At 46.8% G+C, this 21328-nt stretch overlaps 1 protein-coding gene across 2 annotated transcripts; it reads left to right on the top strand.

Moving 5' to 3' along the window:
* The first annotated feature begins 40 nt into the window (after positions 1-40).
* Positions 41-20789, top strand: LURAP1 (leucine rich adaptor protein 1). Of its 2 annotated transcripts, none has more exons than XM_028733603.2 (2): positions 41-193; positions 16731-20789. In XM_028733603.2, the coding sequence occupies exons 1-2, from the start codon at positions 41-43 to the stop codon at positions 17430-17432; spliced, it is 855 nt and encodes a 284-aa protein (XP_028589436.2). In that variant the 3' UTR covers positions 17433-20789. The 2 variants fall into 2 exon arrangements, with proteins under 2 accessions (XP_028589436.2, XP_028589435.2); XM_028733602.2 differs by lacking the exon at positions 41-193 and adding an exon at positions 6727-8466.
* The last annotated feature ends 539 nt before the right edge of the window (positions 20790-21328 follow it).

Below are 21328 nucleotides of genomic sequence, written 5' to 3'. Positions count from 1 at the left end.
AAGGGGCGGAGCAGCCGCAGAGATATCGGCTTGGCTGTCGATGGGCGGAAGAAGGCGCCGCATGGCAGGGACGCAGCAGTGCCATTGGCCCCCTTGGCCGCCGATCCAAGCGCCGGCCCCTCCTCGAAGGAGCGCAACAGGCGAGGAGGACGAGGAGTCTTCTTTCCAAGCCGCAGGCTGGAGCCCCGAGCAGGTGAGGGCAGGCAGGCGTGCCAAGATCTGTTCTCCCAAAGGTTGGCTAAAAACGAAAAACCTCGATCCGAAGCCAAGCTGCTTCTTCTGCAGCATATTCGCCAGGACACGTGTATAAAGAGAGAGAGAGGGAAGGAGGGCGCGCGCGCGCGCACACACACACACACACACACACGTGTAACAAGTTGGTACACTAAGGAGTTACCTAAAAGGCAGCGACAGATTTCCTGAATCGACTTTTGCTGGGTGGGTGCAAATCCCGAGAAACGCGACACGTTAGTTTCAGAGGCTAGTGCGACTTCAAAACCGCGCACCATAGGATCGTTAGTCGCCCCCAGCTAGAAGGGGAGCCTCGATTGCGCTACATTTCTGGATGAATGTGGCGCGCGCGGGGGGGGGGGGAGAGATGACCACAGCCATTTCTGCTGGCCAGAAGGCTACTTACACCCTTAGAGCATTCTTCAAGAATGGTAAGGTGGCACTTTTAGGTTCTCTGCTCTCTCTCTCTCACACACAAAAAACCCATGACACACTAAACTATCAGGCGAGTGTTTAGTATGTCATAGGTTTATCCAGTGCTTTAAGGATGTCCTATTCCAAGAGCTCAAAGAGAGGAATAAGGTTGGAGAGGGATTAAAAGTATGAATGCTCTTGCCTCAAGGGTAGAACTTTTAAAATAAGGTTACCAGATTTTTTTCAATGAATCCGGGGACACTTTTCAACTTCCTACTAAATAGATGGATTTCGTCAGGGAACTGATTTGTAAATCCGGGGACTGTCCCCAGGAAACGGGGATGTCTGGTAACCTTATTTTAAAATGACATTAGGAAAGGAGATGCAAAGGGGGGGGGGGGAATCCTACCCAATTGCCTCTCTCACACAGTGCCCTTCCTGTTTCTTTTTTCCCCATCTAGTTTTTTTCATCTAGACAACACAAAAGTCCCACCCAATTTACGTAATCCAGGGATGTGGAACCCATGGTCCTGTAACTGTTGTTAGACTTCACCAGCTTCAGCCAGCATGGCCAATAGGCAGGGATAATGGGTTTTTTAGTCTAGCAATATTTGGAGCACCACAGGCTCCCTTGCCTTGCTCCATCAAGGAGCAGTGATGGTTTAAACTTCTGCTCATTGGAGCCCTTTTCAGCTACAGGTGGTTCTTAGCACAGTCCTACAAGTGCCTCCTGAGAAGCAAGCCCCATTGAGGCTTCCGGAGAAACACAATATATAATTTCAGCTTTTAGAATTTCCTAAAATAAAATATTGAACTCAATAGTTATTAAGTCATTACTGAAAGAAAAATGCTAACCCTGAGAATATGATAGTCGTACCGACATTTTTAGAGTGAAACAAATAACAGAAGAAGTCCCATGTTGGAGCAGTCAAAAAACCACTACTGTCCAATCCTACGCAAGTTTACTTAGAGAAGTCCCATTAAGCTGGAGCTCCCATGCTGGGCTTTCCTTGCAGCTAACTGTGCACACCTAGTTGTTGGAGAAGGAAGAACCAGCATTAGAAGTAGGTTGAAAGTGCAGCCCTGCTCCATTCTCTGTGCAACTATACCCTGCACATAATGCATGCATTGGGCTATAGGCTCTGTGCACCCATGGCTACTGCAGCTGGTGGAGGTGGGATGCAAGGAAAGCAGACACATTCCTCTTGCTTTCACATGTTGAGCCTATATGGATTCAGTCCTAATTTCAATTAGGGGGAGATTGCATCATTACACCACTGGGTGGCGGCATAATAACATGGACAGAAGCTAAGCAGCCTTGTTCAAGGAAAAAAATCTTCAGAGGTAAGGTTAAATAGTTTCATTAGTTTTTGTTTTGGTGTCTTACAGCTTATTTACAGATGCATGGAAATCGTTTCCCCCTGTTAGGTTTGAGTGTCTGTGTCTGTTCTCTGCTTCATCCAAGATACCAGAAAAAAAAGTTTAATTGGCTCCTGACCAGCCAGCCAGAGAGAACTTTTGCTTGTTTTTATATTTAAAAATTGTGAATCACTTTTTGGTGCCTTAGCAGAAAGGCAGTACTGTATATGAGTGCATGAATGAAGCACAATGACTCTCTGTTGAATTATCCTCTGTAGTGCTTATCAAGACATGAAAATGAATTTGATCTTAGGTATAGTTTATTGGTATGGCTAAACATTCAATCTGACCTTTACGTTAGTTCACAGAGAAGCTGCTTCATTATTTAGTTGTCTGTAACTAGAACGCTGCCCATGTACGAGAGTCTCTCTTACAGAGTGTGGGGTCAGAATACTTCCTTCTGTTTCCAAGCAGTGTCAGAGAACAGGTAGGGTGGCCAGCTGCTCCTGAGCCCTTGAGAAGAGGGAAACAGTTAATACAAGGGTGGAGAAATTAAAAGTAGAGGCACCTTACCATCCTTTGCATCTGGCCAGGCTTGGCACAGGGTCATAACTGCATTCTTTTCCAGGGTGAGCACATGGCAAGGCAGACTGGGGCTCTAATTTCTTCTTCTTCTTCTTCTTCTTCTTCTTCTTCTTCTTCTTCTTCTTCTTCTTCTTCTTCTTCCCCTGCCCATTTGGGGCAGTATATAGAATTTTGGCTGGTGCAGCTGCTGCTGCTGAAATTGCTGCCTCCACACAACCTCTAAACACAGGAGATCCTTGGCCTCCTTTGCGTCTTATCACCTTCCTCTGTCCTTTCTGACCCCCCTCCTCTGTGCATGGGTGGGCTGGAGTCTGCTAGGCCCCCTGAAGCAGATTAACAATTTAATGGTTGGCTGGCTCCTCCAGGCATCGCCCTGTAGTGTCTGGCTGTATTAAGCAGGGTGATTTCCCAGAAGGGAAGCCAGATCGCTCTGCTAATTACTAGCCATTCAGACTGGTGTAATTGAGAAATAGAAACTCCAGGACAAAGAAGAGGCCACAGCTGTCAAAAAGTATGAACAGGTTCACCAGGTCAAGCACGTCCTCCCATCCAACTAAGTATCCCATCTTGGTACTAGGTGCCTAGACACTTCTTAGGATTAGTAACCACCCATTCCTCTGGGGAGGAAATTGCATGCTTGATGCTTCTACAGCAATATGTGATGAAAAAGGAGTAGGATGCAATGTGGTTGAGGGTCCCTCCAGACTGGCGGGGGCTGCATTTCTTGGTTTGCTTTTTGTATATTCTGCAACATGTCATTGATACAATAATAGTGCATTAGTTGTAGACTTATAGTGGACTGTTCACACACCATGCTGCTTTATTAGCTGCTTCTCCAATGTTATCACGGCATTGCAACAAAATTGGGACACCTTGCAACATTTGTGCTATAAATGTTACAGGATTTGTTATAGGATTTCAGCAGGATGTTATGGGACATGCACTCGTTGGAAACGAAGCAGTACGTCTGCCCCAGAACTCTTGCAAGCACTAACAGAATTAAAAGCAAGACAGTGTATAGCTGCCTCAATACAAGTCATCATGAGTGCACAGTATAAAGGATGTCTGAAGGGGTCCTAAGTAGCTGCTCATGTGATTCCAGTGCCATACCTCTCCTTTATTGGAACAGTTATATTGAAGAATGAAGGATCTCCATCTAGCGAACACCCACTTTCTCCAGTGTATGCAGGCTCTTTTGTTGTACCTGGAGTGAGACCAGCCCAGGCTTTGAAGTCTGCACTACACAAGCTGCCCTGAAATAACACCTATCATGGCACCAGCATTTTGAAAGTGCCTACCATACTGTATGGGGACGCGGGTGGCGCTGTGGGTAAAACCTCAGTGCCTAGGACTTGCCGATCGTATGGTCGGCAGTTCGAATCCCCGCGGCGGGGTGAGCTCCCGTTGTTCGGTCTCAGCTCCTGCCCACCTAGCAGTTCGAAAGCACTCTTAAGTGCAAGTAGATAAATAGGTACCGCTATATAGTTGGAAGGTAAACGGCGCTTCCGTGTGCTGCGCTAGTGCTGGCTCGCCAGCTGCAGCTTCATCACGCTGGCCACGTGACCCGGAAGTGTCTTCGGACGGCGCCGGCTCACGGCCTCTAGAGCGAGATGAGCACGCAACCTTAGAGTCGGACACGACTGGCCCGCACGGGCAGGGGTACCTTTACCTTTACCTACCATACTGTACAAACAAACAAATGAGAATGTCAAGACTTTGAATGCCCTTAGAGGTATTCCGGCAGAATATTAGGAGGTGACTTGAGTCTTGAGACAACATTCTGCCCATCTGTGATTCTCAGCAATGGTATGCAGAGGAAAACTGCTTTGCTTTCTTCCAAAGAGAGAAATAACAAACTTAAAGCGCAATCCATCTATCATCTATCTATCTACCTACCTACCTACCTACCTACATGATACTACATCAAAAGATCTCAGGGCAGTTCAGAAGATTACACACACACACACACACACACACACACACACACTACTATTTTTCCAGGAAAAGGTGCCAGATACAATTGGAGCCTTAAACGGTGCTGGGATGTTTGCATGATAGAAGGCGATCCATGGCTGCTTAGATGTCTTCCCACAGAAATTGCATCAATGAGATATTGCAACCATGTGCTAGCGCTGCAGTGCCTTGCCATGTGCCAGCTGGTTTCATCAGAGCATGAAGCCACAGAGTGCAGCGAGCAGAAAGCGATCCATTATGGGAAAGCTGCCAATTTAATGCTTTATATTCTTCCTGTGTTGGGAGGCACAGAATTATGCAGAAGTAAGAACGCCTCCTTCCCCTTACTCCCCACTTGATGGCTCAATCTTGTTATTTAACTTGTCAAAGGAGTTGGCTTAGGGATGATGAAAGGGGATAGCTGATTTGGTTCATTGATCTGAAATCCCCTGCTGGTCTAGATTCTAAACTGAATCAATTTCCCTGCAAGGGCAACGTTGATCAATCCCCAAAGGGGCCCCCAGTGTTGGAGGGTCGTGTCACAATCACAAAGAATGGTGCAAAATGGTGCAAAACAATGCTTATTGGGAAATATTCCAACAAGTTTCAAAGAAACCTCTTATTGTCCAAATAACCACCTTTATTCTATGTACGTACAAGGGGCAGTGGCTTTAAACACTATGCTTCCCTAATCGTGAATAAAGCAGGGGTGAACTGCAATTTAATGCTCAAAAAGATGTGAGTCAGGGGAGTGTAACACTTTCCCAGCCACTGTTCCCCCCGACAGTCACTTTCCTCCTATTTAGGTTGACTTCTAGTATTCAAGTCCAGGTGGAAGAAAACTTACCTTGGGGGCACAGACTGCAGGGGCAGAGCAGGGTGGGGCAGGGAGAGGAAAGCAGTGGAGATGTCATCCACCTTGCCTCTGCACCCCTCAGATTACACCTCTGTCTCCTTTACGGCACACCTGACTGGGGCAGGCCCTGCATTTAAGGAGATGAGGCTGCTGTCATCATCACATGCAGTTTGGCCCCATGCAGATTCCATAAGATTCATTAGAGCAGGAGTGGGGTACATTCAGCAGCTGAATGTGGCCCTCCATGCCTCTCTGTTTGGCCATTGGGAGGCCACTTTGCTGCACTTGAGTGCTTCTGCCAGGGCGCAATATGTCCTTGAGTGGTGAACATGCCTCTGCATTGCTAGGGTGGAGGATAGGCAGGTACTTGTGAATAGGTGTGTGTACAGAAAGCCATAACTTGTGTGCAGCCTGCTGTACAAAGGGAAAAGGCATACCTCTTGCTTTGCCTACTTTTGCCTCTAGCTCCACCCACCACATGAATGCGGCCCTCGGAAGGTTGCCAAAGAGGAAATATGGCCCTTGAGTCAACGGCTCCCTTGACCAACTACATTCTTTCTGCGGCACCCCTGTGGGGCTCAGGAGCCCAGTTATGTCACCCCTTGCCTCTCAAGCCTTTTTCGAACACCCTCTCTTGTGGAGTGTTCCCTCAGCCTCCGCTATCCTTGGGGTTCCTCTGGGCTTCCTGCCCTGCCCCAAAGAGGCAGCAGTGGGTGCTGCCAGGCCTGCATTGCAGAAGAGCACCCCTTCAGCACCTGGCACTCAGCTCCCAGGCAGGCATTGAACACAGCAGGCACAAAAAAGGCCAGCACAGCACCTGTCTGCCCGCCCAGCCTCCCACTTGTCCGTCCATTCCCAACTGCAAGGGTTGGTGGACTGGCTGGCTGGGCTCCCTTGTCCACTTGCTTGCTTACTCCGAGGCCACCTCAGCTCCTGGCAACCAGCACCCCCTGGCCAGCCCCAGAGGCATCATTTGCCAAGGGAACTTGTAGGCAGGGCTGCTGCAGCAAGCAGCCTTGCATGCAGAGGCAGAGACACGAGAGGGCATCCGAGGAGGGAGAGAAAGAAAGAAAGAAAGAAAGAAAGAAAGAAAGAAAGAAAGAAAGAGGGAAGGAGGTCGGTGTTGCCTGCGGCACCCCTGACCATTATTCAAGGCACCCCAGGGTGCCACAGCACATTGGCTGAAAACCATTGGAGTAAGCCTATCTGCTCTGCCCGGATTTATTATTAATGTCTCCAGCTGTCATGGAGAAAAGTAATATCACAAAGAGACCTTCAGCCTCTTCCCTTCTCTTTCTTGCATATAAGTCAGTGAGGCAGAATCTGCTGATGGGCTTTGGACTGAGAATAACTAAGGCCCTCAGGACCATAGAATGGTCAGTGGGGTTCTGCCTCCTTGCAGCAACTGAGGGTGGTGATAGTCATGCCAACAGAGAAGTCCAGTCTAGACAGAGGCTTCTGTCTCCTTGGGTTGCCCTAATTAATAGAACACAGCAGAGAGAATGGTGTGGACAAAAGGAGAAGCTGACTCCGCTTGTCATTGGCTCCAGTTCCACCAGTCATTGGCTCCCCCTGCTGTTGGCCTCCCTGTCTTTTGCCCTATGGGCACCAGGCTCCACTGCCTCCCACTCAGCGCTCTTCCGTTTGCGCAAAGGATGGGATGGAAAGTGCACAACGCAACACTAAACTCCCTGTTGGAAACTGATGTCTGTCTGCAGCCACGGTCTCTGTCCAAACCATAGTAGATGGGTTTTGTGGACATCTTGGACATAGCCCGACCAACGCATGACGCAACATCAACTTTGAGGACCCTAAGCAGATTTGGTCAGTGCTTGGCAGGGAGATCAAGCCACCTTGCCTTCAACTTTGGAAGAAAGTCAGGATATCAATGTAATAATAAAAGAAAGACAGACCAGAGTGGGGGGCGAGCGCGCAACGGAGAAGCACGGAAAAGCGAGGAGGCTAAACGGGATGTTCAGCTTTTAAACCGTTCTGCCTACCAGTGTGTTTTATTAGCATGGCTCCCCACGCGGGGAAATAAGGCAGCAGCGTCATGATGCGCTTATCCGAGGTGCATTACGGTAGCCGGGCTTGTAGCAGTTTGTTTCTCTGCATTGTGCTTTCCTATCCCTGCTCGGGCAGGTGGGAGAGGCTGAAACAGCAGCAGCAGCAGCAGCAGCAGCAGCAGCAGGAGCCGCGTGGGACGTCACTGGGTGACCTGCCTTTGCCGGACGGCCCCGCGCGGGAGGAGACTCTCTAAAGGGACGAGGGATCTCTTTTGTCCTTCGGGGCTGCCTGGAAAACAGACAGCTCCGCAGCTCCGGCGGCAGCCCTTTCCCCGCTCTCCCGCTGCTGCTGCGTGGGGCGGCAACTTTTGCAGGGAGCCCCCTGTCAACTCATGCCAGAAGTGGGTGTCCTCCTCTCCCGAAGGTCCTGGAAGGAGAAAGCAAGGGCGGCCGCTGCCCTCCGCCTCTCCTAGAGAAGGCGGGAGCGAAGCAAAGGGGGTTTCATAACTGGCCAAATCCCAGATGGGGAGCAGTGATAAAAGAGAGATCGGAAAGTGGGGAGAGTTGGGAGCCGAGAGGTTTGCAGAGTGAGGCCCACCCCGGATCCTTGGGGCGGGAGGCTTTGCTGCCTGCTGAACCACCCCAGCCCCGCCCCAGATCTTTGGGGTGCGCTGGGGTGCAGGCCGAGGCGCTGGCTGCCAATTTCTTGATTAAGCAGCGAGGCGCGTTGCTACTTGCGAGCGCATGTAGAGCCCGCCCGCTTTGACTTTGGGAAGGAGTTGGGGAGGGGGGTCCTTGGCTTCCTACTGCTCCAGGCAGGGCCCCTTTCCCCAATCGGAAGGCGGCTCCAGTCTCCTGGGCATGGAGGTCCCGGGGAGTTGCGCCGAGCTCCCGCTGCCCCACGACCTGAAGGATTTGGAGAGCAAAGTAGGGCAGAAGGCCCCCGACGGGCTGCTCCGCTGGCTCAGGGAGGATCCCGCCGCTCATCTGCTCCGGAGCAGCCCCAGCCGGGGTCTGCGCCACGGCCTGGGAGAGAAGATCAAGGCACTGAAGCTGGAGCTGGTGAGTTCTGCTGCCCCCATTTTTGGGGTTACCTGTGGGGTGACAGGGAAAAAGCACGACTCGAAACTCCCTCTTTTCTTTTTATCGATGGAGCTAGAAGCACGCCCTCCCTGCTCCCGTGGAACGGGGTAACGATTCATTCCCATCCTAACAGCTCAGTGGTGTATAAAAAAAGCCTTCCCATGAACTCAGACCATTGGTCCTTCCAGCCCTGCATGCCTGCTCTGATTGGCAGAGGTCTCCTCCCAGCTCTGGCAGAGATCCTGGGACCTTCTAAACGCATGCTGTACCCACTGGGCTACATGGCCGTTCGGGGGTAGGTGGACAGTGCCTCCCCATCCTTACTGCTAGGATTTGCCACCATCCACTTCTTCATACAGTCCTCCTTTCCTGTGTGAGAGAAGTGCTGGGCAACTCTGTCCAAGTTCCGCCTCTACTGTGCCTTCCAGTGTGGGATTGAGAATCTGCGTTTTCTAAACCTAAATGTTTGGAGACAATAAGCGTGCATCATTTCTTTGCTGGGGAGGGAGGTCCATTTATCCAGAGGATCTGTTACTTTACATTTGCATCACATTACATTTGCTAACTGCACCCCAACCATTTATACGTGCATCTTTTCATTCCAATTCATGCAGTAGCTGATCATTAGAATCATAGGAAGGGGTCTCAGAAGTCATCCAGCTCAACCCCCTACTTATGCAGGAACTCCAGTATTGCAGCATCTGTGATAAGTGGCTGCTTCCACTTGAACCTCAGGTCACAGCAAACCAGTTCTAATGCACACAAACCATGTTTTGCCTGTCATAAGTGACTCTGCTGGAACGGTGCTTCTAGCAATAATCAACCAGTCTTTCCCTTTCTATGTTTTTCCTGCCATCTCCTGCCATGAGAGAGTGGCTGTGGGATTGTGGCCCTCCAGATGTTGTTGGTCTACAACTCCTATAACCCCCAACCACTGGCCACTGGCTGGTTGGGAGCGATGGGGTTTGAGCAACAACCGGAGTGATTCCCTGCATTTCAGATGCTGGAGGCAGGAAGGTGTTTCAAGTCCCATGTCCCTGTTTCACAGACCAACTGAGGGTCTTGGGACCCATGGTGTCAATTCAGCCAGTATTTCAGTGGAAATGTGATTTCATTGGGAATCTGGACTGATTAAGCACATACTCTTTCTATAATGTCTGTTTTTGAGATATTGGCTAGAACGGGATATTTGATGATGGACTGATGCTGAAGAGCTAAGGATACATAGAGTAAGTAAAGCACCATTGGATGCAGTGGGACATACTCCCAAGTAAGCATGCGTAGGATTGCAGTTTGCACTATATACATATACACATATACAGACACATGCTATATAAATATAATGTGTGTGGCAAAGTGTTGTTGCTAAGATTGTGAACTATGAACAGAGAAGCTCATGGCTCAAATCTCATCTCAGTCATGGGCTTACTAAGGTCACTCAGTCTTAGCCTCAGCCTCTCTTCTGCAACTGGGGATCCTAACAGTGGTCCACCTTACAGGAATGTTTTAAGAATTGCTAAAAAATAATGACTATGAAATGCTTCAAACACTTTAAATCCACAGTACAAATGCTAAATGTTGTTGTCTGCAAACTTTTGATGCAATCCAATATACATGCCTACTGAGAAGTGAGTCTCATTGTCTTCAATGGAGCTTACTTCCAGGTGAGTTCAAATACAACTGAACCCAAACCACTGCCGGGAGCCTTTTCCAACTTGCCTGTTAATGTGACAAAAATGCAATAAACGGCAGGAATATCAATCTAATCCATAGATATTGCTGATGAAATTATTCTGAGCCTTTTATTATCTTCCACTTAGATCTTGGCATGGAAGTGATCCTTTCCCAGACATCAGCATAAAAAAAGAGAACAATAAGAAATGTGGTTTATTGTTAGATTGCTTCCTCAGGGAGAAAATAGTATACAAGGGTACAGCCTCTTGTCCTCCACAGATTGGCTGGCTCTTTGCCTAAGGGATACATCTGCTCCACAGCATGAGAAAGATGCTCTTGAGGTCTCTGAACTGGCAGAAAGGCTGCGGGGAGGAGGTTGAAGGCGGCATCCAGCTTTATTTATCATCCATTCAGTTTCAAATGCTGAGGTTTTTTTATTTGCAAGGATGCTGAGAAATGGGGGAAGAAAACAGTTGGGATACATTAGCTCAGAGCTAATGCTAACTTTGGAGACTGATTTCCAAATATGGCGAGTCCCACTGCCTTGGGACACACCCTTCCATATGAATGCAAATAAAATAAAATATCAGTGTAGCCTGCCTGTATCCATTTGCACATACCTAGATGTTTCTTAGTTGAATAAGCAGTGGGTCTGGTAAGCTACTTGCCCCAAAGGGCAATTACTAACCTCAGGAATGTGAGAGGGTAGCTAGCTGTAATTGCAGTAGTGAATTTTGCAAAGATTTGTGGATGGCCCAGTTTCACTATCCTCTAACTGAGATGGAGCTAGAGAATGACAGTAACCTGTGGTCACTTAGTGAGCTATAGCTGAGATATAACTTGCACTGGGAACTTCTTGTCTCATCAAAACTCCTGCTCTTCACCCTTAAATTAGACCAGTTGCTGGATTGGATCAAGTCTTTTTGAAACAAGTGGGATATTTTCTATTTAGACTGAAGTCAGGGGTTTGTTGCACATACGCTGATGAGGCTAAAATTTTCATTCATTCATTCATTTTATTAAATTTGTATACTGCCCTTCATCCACAGATCTCAGGGCGAGTCAAAACACAAAATTACAACATGAAAAGCACAAAATACATAATAAGTAGGAACCAAAGCAAACCAATAATCTCCCCTCCCTTAATACATTTAAAAGGGCATTGAATGCTAATCAGCCAAAGGTCTGTTTAAGAGGAATATTTTTTTTGCCTAGTGCCTAAAGGTGTTTAATGAAGGCTCCAGCCAAACCTCCCTGGGGAGAGCATTCCACAAACAGGAAGCCACTGCAGAAAAGGCCCGTTCTCATGTTGCCATCCTCCACATCTCATGTAGAGGAGGAACATGAAGAAGAGCCTCAGATGATGATCGCAGGGTTTGGTCAGTTCATATGGGCAGAGGCAGTTCTTGTGGTCCTGAGCCATTTAAAGCTTTATAGGTCAAAACCAACACTTTGACTTGGGCTCAGAAACTAATTGGCAGCCAGTGCAGCTGGATTCTAATTGTACTTTGCACAACTGATTTCTCAATTTGGTTACAATCCTAAAAGACAGAGGGACCTGATTTTACTAGCGGCAAGCACAAAGGGGAAGTTTGTGTCTGTTCTTAATCCCTGGGAAAGTTGGGATTTGGATCAAACCAGAAAATGTGCTGCTTGATCCCCATTAATCACTAATTAATATTAATACCAAGTGCCTTTGGGGCGAACACTGTGCCACTGCAGCAGCACTTGAGAGATATCAAGCAGGGAGGAATGAAATCCCAGTATCTTTTTTTTAAAAAAACACCCAACCAATTCTTTGTACTACTCAACATTATTTGCAAATCATGGCCCATTTTGCTAAAGCTCTCCTTAGCATCTTGCTTTTGAACAGATAAGCAGGCAGATATGGTACTTGTCAGTGTAAGAGAGCCGGGGAACTTAGCATGCCCATAAATATGACAACTGAGAGGCCTTGGCGCACAGAACTCAGAGTCACCAGGTTGTCTCAATTTCTGTATTCTTCCTTTCTTTCTCAGGCTAAGGTTAAGTGTAAACAGTTATGCTGCATTGCTTTAGATCTTGGGCCTATATATATAGGCCCAAGATCTGAAGCAACACAATGTAACTGTTTGCACTTAACCTTATACTTATATATATGGTACCTTTTGGGTATTCAATGTACTTAGCGCAGGGATGGGGAACCTGGGTCCTCCACAAGTGGCTGGACTCCAACTTCCATCAGTCATAGCTGTAGTCCAGCAATATTTGGAAGGCCACAGTTTTCCCTCCCCTGCTTTACAGGAATGTTGGACGGTGTGTCCTACATTGAAATGTGAGGCTCAAAGCCAACTTGTAAGTTCATGGTTGTGCAGAGATTTGAATCACACACACCCTACAGGCAGGAATTGGAAATGACCATAAGGGACAATGACTGGTGGGTGTTTGAGTGGAATAATAATAATAATAATAATAATAATAATAATAATAATAATATACTGGTGGAGGAGGGTTAGCCTCTTCCTTTTTACTGTTGCCCTGGTTTAATACGTGGGGGGATAGACAGGTGCTTGTTTTTAGGACAAAAAATAATATGTCCTACATAACATGTCTCCTGCCAACCTAGCAGGTTGCATGTCAAAGTGCAAGTAGATAAATAGGTACCACTCCGGCGGGAAGGTAAACAGCATTTCCGTGCGCTGCCCTGGTTTCGCCAGAAACGGCTTAGTCATGCTGGCCACATGACCCGGAAAAACTGTCTGCGGACAAACGTCGGCTCCCTCAGCCAGTAAAGCGAGATGAGCGCCACAGTCCCAGAGTCGTCTGCGACTGGACTTGACTGTCAGGGACCTTTACATAACGTGGTTCTGCATGTTTGGTGCCAGTGTGGTGTAGTGCTTAGAGTGCAGGACCTGTGAGACCAGGGTTCAAATTCCCACTCAGCCTAAATTGTGTGTGTGTAAGAGAAAGCGGCAGAAGGGAATCATGTGTGAAGCACATGTTTCCACATGAGACTCCTTATCTGTCTTTGGATATGTGGGTGGAAGCTTGCTCAGGGCAATGGTATCCCCACCCATGTTGTGCTTGCCATGCAAATATGTTACACAGATGTACCCAAATGTGGATTAATGCAGTTCTTAGAGAGGGGGCGGGAGTTTGTCATCTGTACATGATTGGTACAAGAAGCTGCAGGTCCCAATGGTTTTAGCAATTTCAAGGAGCCTCTTCATGCTTGGCGGCTGGTTGTTAAAACTTGCTTTTTGTACAGCCCTGGCTCCACCACTATCAGATAACTTCACTGCAGTCTTTGAGCCCAGACCTTACTCTGTTTATTCAAAAGTAAGTCACTTAAGAGTAAGGTATTTAGAATACTGGCCTTAGTGAATCCTGTACTTGCTGCAATGCCTAGCGTCCTTAATCCTACAATGTCTCATTGTACTCCGAAGGCACGTGAGGCCACCTCCTTGCTGAAATGAAACAGGTCTGGGTCTGGTCCATGCCTAGATGGGTGACTGGCTGGGAATCACATGCCTGCCTGCTTGGGTTCTAGATGAAAGATAGGTGCGTTATGAATGGAAACAAATAAGTTTAAGAAACATGCTGTGAGCTTATACTTCGACTGATCATTCACTTGGCAGTCATTAAGAGGCAGGTATTTTTCAGTAATATACCACTGAAATGAATTGTGGCCTTAAACACCCTACACTAAAAATAAACAAGTGTTTTTTTCTGTTTTGTGAATTGGTTTGACACAATCCTGGAAAGGGACTTCAAAGAATTCAGCTGCTGCACAGTTAAGATCCAGTGGAACATCCTATACATTTCTCCCAGCATCAAACTGGGTGTGTTTACATAATTATTGGCCCACAAAGGAATTTGTCTTCCTTCTTAGTTTGTGGTGGTTTTCTGTCCCTTATTAATCAAGCAAATTGAATTCTTACATATTTTACCATCCCTGGGCAGAGAAGATATACCATGGAGATATGTTGCTAGCTCCTAGCACATTAGGGTAGGCATTGTGGTGCCCTCCAGGTCCTAGTGGACTCCAGTTCCCATCATCCCTGACCCTGACTGTTGTCCATCCAGGTTGGGACTGCTGGGAAGTGTAGCCTAAGAACAACTGAAGGGCACCAGGTTGACGAAGGCTGCCCTATGGGAACATCAGCACAGACGTTTTTATAAGGTCCAGGGGGACATATCCAGAGTATCCCTGTGGTCCACTTGCAGTAGAATATTTAGACTGTTCCCCTAACAATCTGCATCACAGTCAGAGCCATTTTTATTTAAGTGTGCAGCCCAGAGATGTAGGCTGTATTGCCACTGTATTTTCTTTAAACCTATAGCAATTTAGGTCTTAACATGTTTTAAAAGATGCAATGGAAGCAGAGACTCTGGAAAACAATTCAGAAGCCTATGCTCACTGCCTGCATCCATCCAATTTCAGACTGAACACATTCATTCCGCCCACTGGGAATTGCCACTACAAAGCAGTCACATCTCTTTAAAGAACAGCTGCTGTTCTGTTTATTTGCCTTTATTCAAAAATAGAACTATACATTTGTGCAATAGGATCCATGTCCTGCAGACCTGCCATTTGTTCTCTGGTCTTTTCCTGGTTTTTAAAAAGCACTTCCTGGACAAGTATTTCCTTAGTCACAGTTCCTCCATCTGTTCATTCAGACTTCCCCTTTCCAAGACCAGCTGCAATGGAAGTGCAAACCTGCTGGTATGTAAATATTATTTTGCCACCTCAAGCCCATGTAAAATGGCTTGAAACCTGTAACCCAAAACTAGCTATGGGGTATTATCGAAGGAAAAGTGGACATGATTAACGCTTCGCCATTCCCTGTTAAGTGCTCAACTGAGAGCCCTGGCCAACTACCGGTAACTCTGCTCTCCAAAAAAGGAGGAGTTATTCCATGTCTGAGCTCATGAGCAGAAACTGTGAGAATATATCTACATCTATTCAAGTCATCTGTACCTGAAACAGATCTGGTCTAGTACTAATTATTCTCCACTGAATACATTGGAATCTGGCACTCTAACAGTCATCGCCAGTACTGATTTTTGGTATCAATTAGTTAGTTAAAGTTCTTTTTCTTTTAGAAGAAGAAAAGGAGGGTTTCAATGTTTATACATACATTTCAGAGCAGCTCTTCATGTTGGAGTTGCTGCAGGCTACACAAGTATCACACTGGTGCTTCTTGCAGTAACTATGTACATTTCAAATGCTATGCACCCCGATTGGATTAGACATCTGTACACAAAGATGCAGGTCAACATTATACCTGGACTTTTGACATCCGCTGTGGGAAGCACTAATGTAATGCTGGTGTTGCCTGCAGAAATCATAATGTCTCAAGCTGCCCTTAGTTGATGGCTTTCATTCTTTCTGTGGGTTGGTCTTCACTGGCCTTTGGTGGTGCACTTGGTCTCTAGGTGAAGACAGGCCTGCTGTTTGTTTTCCCGTTTCGCTATGTGCTGTTGGAACTGTTTCTCCTCTGTCCATGGTGCTCACATGCCTCATCAGCTAGTTCAATGGCATCTTGTCCAGCTGGAATCATTTACCAATACCACTGCCTTTGAATCTAGCCTAATAAATCAAAACTTCCCTAAACAAATCATTTGCTAGCTTTTCAAGATCCTTGCCTCTCTTCCGAGTTTGTGACAGCATCGTGGAGTTTTGTGCTGGCTGCACTCAAGAGCAAATGCTGTGTACAACTGGGAGAACTTTGACGGAACTCAGCTTCTCCATGTGAAACCTGGGGACTGATTCATAAACTGTGTTTTTTAAATCGAAGAATGCTGGATTATGCTTTTTGTTAGGAGCTGTTTGCCCCTGGTTTATATACAAAGGCCTCTGATCTTCACCATGCCACTGCATTGGGAGGGGGAAAGGTTTGAGGTAGCTTGTGGAAATGAGGTAGCTACAGGAAAAAATGGTTTCTGTGGAAAAACCCAATCACAAAACCAGGAAAGATGTAATGGCTGTTTTGTTTTTGTTTTTAAGGGGGGATTCTAGGTAGCTTAAGTGAAATTTATTTCAGGACCAACAGGGGTTTTTTTTTGGGGGGGGGAATTGTCTTCCTGAGGGGCAGTAAATTCTCATGCAATACATGGGGCATTCTGGTGAGACCTCTGTTGTTGCTGCATTTCATTTCAGCCACCTGGTGTTTTTTCCTTGTTTTCGTTGTTGCCTGCCACATGGAGCACATGAGAAGCTCCTGGCCCAACTGCGAGAAGTCCAGTGCCAAGAACCACCCCTTGCCAGTTGGCATTGTTACTGTATTTATTTATATTTGCATCATCAGAACACTTTGGTGGTTCTTCATGAAAGCAGGGCCGTTGCACTGAGTGACCAAGGGGAAAGGCTATAGCATGCAGAATGCTACAATTTCAGTTCCCAGCATTTCCACTTAGGATCATGCTAGGAGAAACCCCTTCCTGAATCTCACCACCAGTCAATGCAGACAAGACTGAGCTAGATTCCCATGTTCCTGTGCTATGCATATATACCTTCCAGAAGGTCCTCCATTCCATATCTCCTGCAGCTAATAGTTTCATACTGTGTTTTCTTTCCTATCCCACAGGCCTACCTGAGAGCAATAGACATCAAGATCCTACAGCAGCTAGTAGCAGTGCACGAGGGCATAGAGGCGGTGAAGTGGCTCCTGGAGGAGAAAGGGACGCTGACCAGCCGCTGCAGCAGCCTCACCAGCAGCCAGTACAGCCTGGTGGAGAGTCAGGAGACATCCCGGCGGGGCAGCTGGAACAGCCTTCAAGACCCCAATGACAAGTTGGACAGCATCTCCATTGGCAGCTATTTGGACACACTTGCTGATGATATGGATGAGTATGGGCAAAGCTCTTCCATGGAACCCATAATGTCCTCCACCCCGGGCAGGCCACTGGCCAGAGCCGAGCTGGAAAGATCAAAGACTGACCTAGAGAGGGCTTTTCCTGCCAAGGGTGAGAAAGAGCCGGAGAAAAGCAAAATGTGCCTCGAGAGGGTCCCCGTTAAAAGCCAGTGTTCAAGTGAGCCAAACAGAGCTGCTGGGCAGTCACCACCAATGGCCAATGGGATATTGGGCAGAAATGTCCCAGGGCTGGAGCAAAGCACTGAGGTTAAGTTACCCTTGGTAGCTGCCGAGCAGTTGAGCAGCCCAGCAGCAAAGGCCTTGAGGAGCAGCAAAGTTGACTTGGAGAACTGCAAGTTGAATAGCAGGAGGCACTTGGAGTATGATGCCCATTGGCAGTGGGTTCAGTCTCAAGATGATGTGACGTTCTTGTAGCATCCCAGACTTGCTGCCTGGGCTAGCAGGTTATGGGCTCAGGGCCTCATGCAGCTACAGTAGTTTGCACTTTGGATTGGACCATCTGTCTTCCTTGCCAAAATGGTTGCTTCTGTTTGCTGCATTTGCTGGTGGACACAACACAGAGTTGCATGGTTTTCCCTTGTCATTAACCACCTCTAGGAACAGCTCTTGGGTTGAGCGATACCTGTTGGAGGGGTTCTTGGCCTTCCATCACGGCATCCTTCAGTCTTGTGCAATAATGTTTCTAGTCTCTGAGAGAGATGCTGTGTTGTCATGTGTGGCACATCACTGCTTCCACGCATCCATGAGGGTTGGAGAAACATCTTCATCTTAAGAGCAACGAGGCGCACATACCTTGATGCAACCCATGTGGCTTTCCTTGGGAGAACTCTGCCCCCTATTCTTCCTGTTCATGTTAACAGAGAGTTGTTCGTGGGTTTCAGATGGGAAGCAGAGTCACGCCTTTGACACCACTTCCCCTTCTCATCTGTTTCATTATTATGCACTTTGATGGGGAGATTATCCCTCCTTTGCTCAGCAAAGTCCCAGGTTTGAGAAAGGAATGGGGAAAACAAATTCTGGTTTGTTTGCAGCACTCACCATGATGAGCATTCCTCTCTGCTCCTCGCTGCCTCCACCTGAGCTGGAGCAGAAATTGGGGGGGGGGGCAGTAACCATTCCTACAGTTCTGATGGGCATCAAAGGCACTTTGAGAAGGGCTAGAGCAGGAATGGGGACACTCAGATCCAGGGGACAAGCACAGACCTCCAGACTTCTCTGTCTGGCCTGTAGGGATCCCCTACAGACTGCTTTCCCCCAGCTACACTCCTCTGTGGCCACAGCCCTCACCAGTCCTACTTTGCATCCTCCTTGGGTGTTTTTGTCTGGCTGGAATGTGTCCTTGAACTCTGAAAATGCTTCTTGGTTGCTTGGATGGAGGATAGAGGTGTGTGTATTTGTGCCTACTCTGTACAATGGTAACATTTACATTTATTGCTCTGCCCACTTCTACCCCTGGCTCTTCCCTCCACTGAGATGTGGCCCCCAGAAGTTTGTCTAGAAGTGCCTCTGTTGCACTGAAGGTGTTCCAAATGTAGCATGTTTCTGGGGATTATTTCCCTGTCCCCAGTTCCATGCTTTGAGGGAGCCCAAGTACCTTGGAGGTACACAAACAAGCCCCAGATCTCTTTCCAAGCTTAAAGGGGGGGCAGGAATCATGCTTGGAGACAGGACACTGCTTCCCTCTGATGTTTACACATTTTACAAGGCCAGCCTTCATCAGCCTGGTACCCTTCAGATGTTTCTGAACTATAGCACCCATCATCCCTGACCCTTGCTACATGCTGGCTTGAGCAAACAGGGTTGTTGTTCTGGAAACATTTGAAGGGCACCAGATTGGGGGAAGTTGATCAATGAAAATCCTGAGGGTGTGCTCAAATGTTCGGGAGCCAGCATATTTTCTGGTGTCAGCTCCACAGAGGGACACAGACAGATATGCTTTTGTCACTATCTGCAGGCTGATAGCCAGGGACCTGGGTTTTCCTCAACCCCATGTGCTTTGTTTCTGGTGTGGATTCAAAGAAGTTGACTAGCTTTTCTCCCATGCAATTTACCCTGTAGTAAGAGGGAGATGGAATTACCTGATTTTGTGGGGATGTCATAAAGCCAACGTTTGACTCCTGCTAAAGCAAAAATCTAATCTTCCTCTTTTTTTAGAAAGGGAATAAAGGAGCAGGCAGAAGTAGTTTCGGCTTTGTTTAAATTAATGGTCCCTTTAACCCACTTTGGCTAAGACTGAAACAGGACCAATTTTGGACTCTCTCTGATGCAAATCCTTCAGTCTCTTTCCTGTAAGGTTTGACAATTCATTTGCTATTCCCTCCTCCTCGCTGCACCATGCCCCACATTGCTGCAATTTTTGACCTGCCAGCATTGTAGACAATGTCAAATTCATAAAAGCAGGGTGGACAGGTGCTGTCAGTAACGCCAGATATCTGTCAGCCTTACATAATTTTGCAGTGCTTCTGTTGAGCCACTGTGCACTTTCATCCTGCAAGTTTCAAAACCATTTTTCACAGCACAGCATGCTACATTCTGAATCCTCATGGTATTTTCTTTGAAATCCTTTTAAACATGGCTTTGTATTTGAGGAGCATCCATCTTCTCCCTAGATTTTCTTTCAGAACCTTGCGTGCCAAAATGACATCGGCCAATCTGGTCTTACCATCTTTTCTGTGAAGGCTCACTTAAATTTTCCGTGTCTGTTATGCTCATCATTCTTAAAGGCGCCAGTTCCTCAGCTGCAATACAACGTTCAGCACTCAGCTATGCATGCCGTGTGATGAAAGTAGATGTGTCCAGCATATGACAGAGTTCACTATGCATTTGAATTCTGGTTTTGACAACAAAGTCACAACGGTCCTCTCCTGAAGGTTTCAACATAATTCTAATGAGGAAAAAATACACACACACACACACAACACCTCAAAGTGTTGCATCAACAACCTTAAGGACTTGTTGTTTTCTCAGGCCGCTAGGAAAACACACAGATTTCCCATGTAATGCTGAATTGCAAAGGGTGAAATTACACAGAACCCTGAATTGTATAACAGCAACTGTCGCTTTTTTTAAAAAAAAAAGGATTCGACTTTGAATGATGGGGAGGGGGACTTTAATCCTTTCCTCCTATGTTATCACCCTGATACTATTCCTTCCCAAACTGCTACTTTTGGGGGTGGGGAGCAAAATTTAGAGAGGAAGGCCTTTTTCATTCAAACTGTGACACGGGGCTGGAAAAGGGTTAGTCCCTTCCCCACATGCTTGAGTCCTGATCCTGATTGCACCACCGGGTGTGTGTGTGTGCAATTGAAACAGCATGTTTAAAGATAAACTACAGTACATGCATTTTAAGAACAAGACACATTTATTTCAATCATGCAATTGATGATGGCCAATCTAATTTGACCCCCAATGCCTCCCCCCGCCCCATTATCCTCTTCTGAGCTGCTGTGGGTTGGTACAAACTATCTGGTCTTAAAAACATGAAGAATCCAAACTCAGAAATGAGAGCAGCAGCAGCAGCAGCAGCAGTGGCTGCCCTCTGTGAAGAGACCTATATTGCTTCATCTGTCAGTTATATCCACCCTTAAAGCTTTTTGTATGCATGTCAGTATACCAACATCTTGGCTTGAAAGGACAAAAAGCCAGCTTTCAGCAGTAGTGTGGGTCAGTGAATGATGTGAAGATTATGAATAGATTCCACAAGCAACGTTGTCTAATGCCTCTGCCCATGTTTCCAACCCCAAGAACAATAAAATCCTTTATGCTTCTTTCCCCAAGTTTCAACAATGGCTTGCTTGGAAATCAGGAATTGTTTCGGTTTGTTTAATTTGCTGCCATATTCATTTTACAATGGTGACACAACAACAAATATTGTACTACAAACAACCAATATTCCAATGAACTTTCAAAGTTCATTGGATTCACCACTTTGGTTATGTGATAAGTTCCACCTTTATCAGGCTATGTTGGTTAAACTTATAGGCAGCCTGTGGCCAATTTCAGCTGTCACTTGAAATCAGAGCCCAGTATAAAGTCTACATCACAATTCATATCAGCAAACTTTGACTTCAGAGCCTGAAAATGACATTTCGAAAACAAATTCATACATATTTGAGTTCATCCAAATAAATGTGCAATCAAAATCAGTGCACACAAATGTAGCAGATTAACATTTGCTTTCAAAGCAACTAAAGAACAAACAGATGCTTACAATGTGAACGCTTCACATTTGGGATGAGTTTGCTTAAAATATATAGTTCACTCCTACTTGCTGCAAAACTTGGACAATATGCCCAGAAATTGAGAATTCG

Source organism: Podarcis muralis, chromosome 5 (assembly GCF_964188315.1).
Source record: "Podarcis muralis chromosome 5, rPodMur119.hap1.1, whole genome shotgun sequence".
NCBI lineage: Eukaryota > Metazoa > Chordata > Lepidosauria > Squamata > Lacertidae > Podarcis > Podarcis muralis.
This window is presented reverse-complemented; position numbering and strand designations above follow the sequence as displayed.

Excerpts from the sequence above, each read along its gene's own strand:
- LURAP1 (XM_028733602.2), top strand. The coding sequence starts at position 8,266 with ATGGAGGTCCCGGGGAGTTGCGCCGAGCTCCCGCTGCCCCACGACCTG. Across the intron at positions 8,467-16,730 it reads AGGCACTGAAGCTGGAGCTG|GCCTACCTGAGAGCAATAGA; the intron begins GTGAGTTCTGCT and ends CCTATCCCACAG.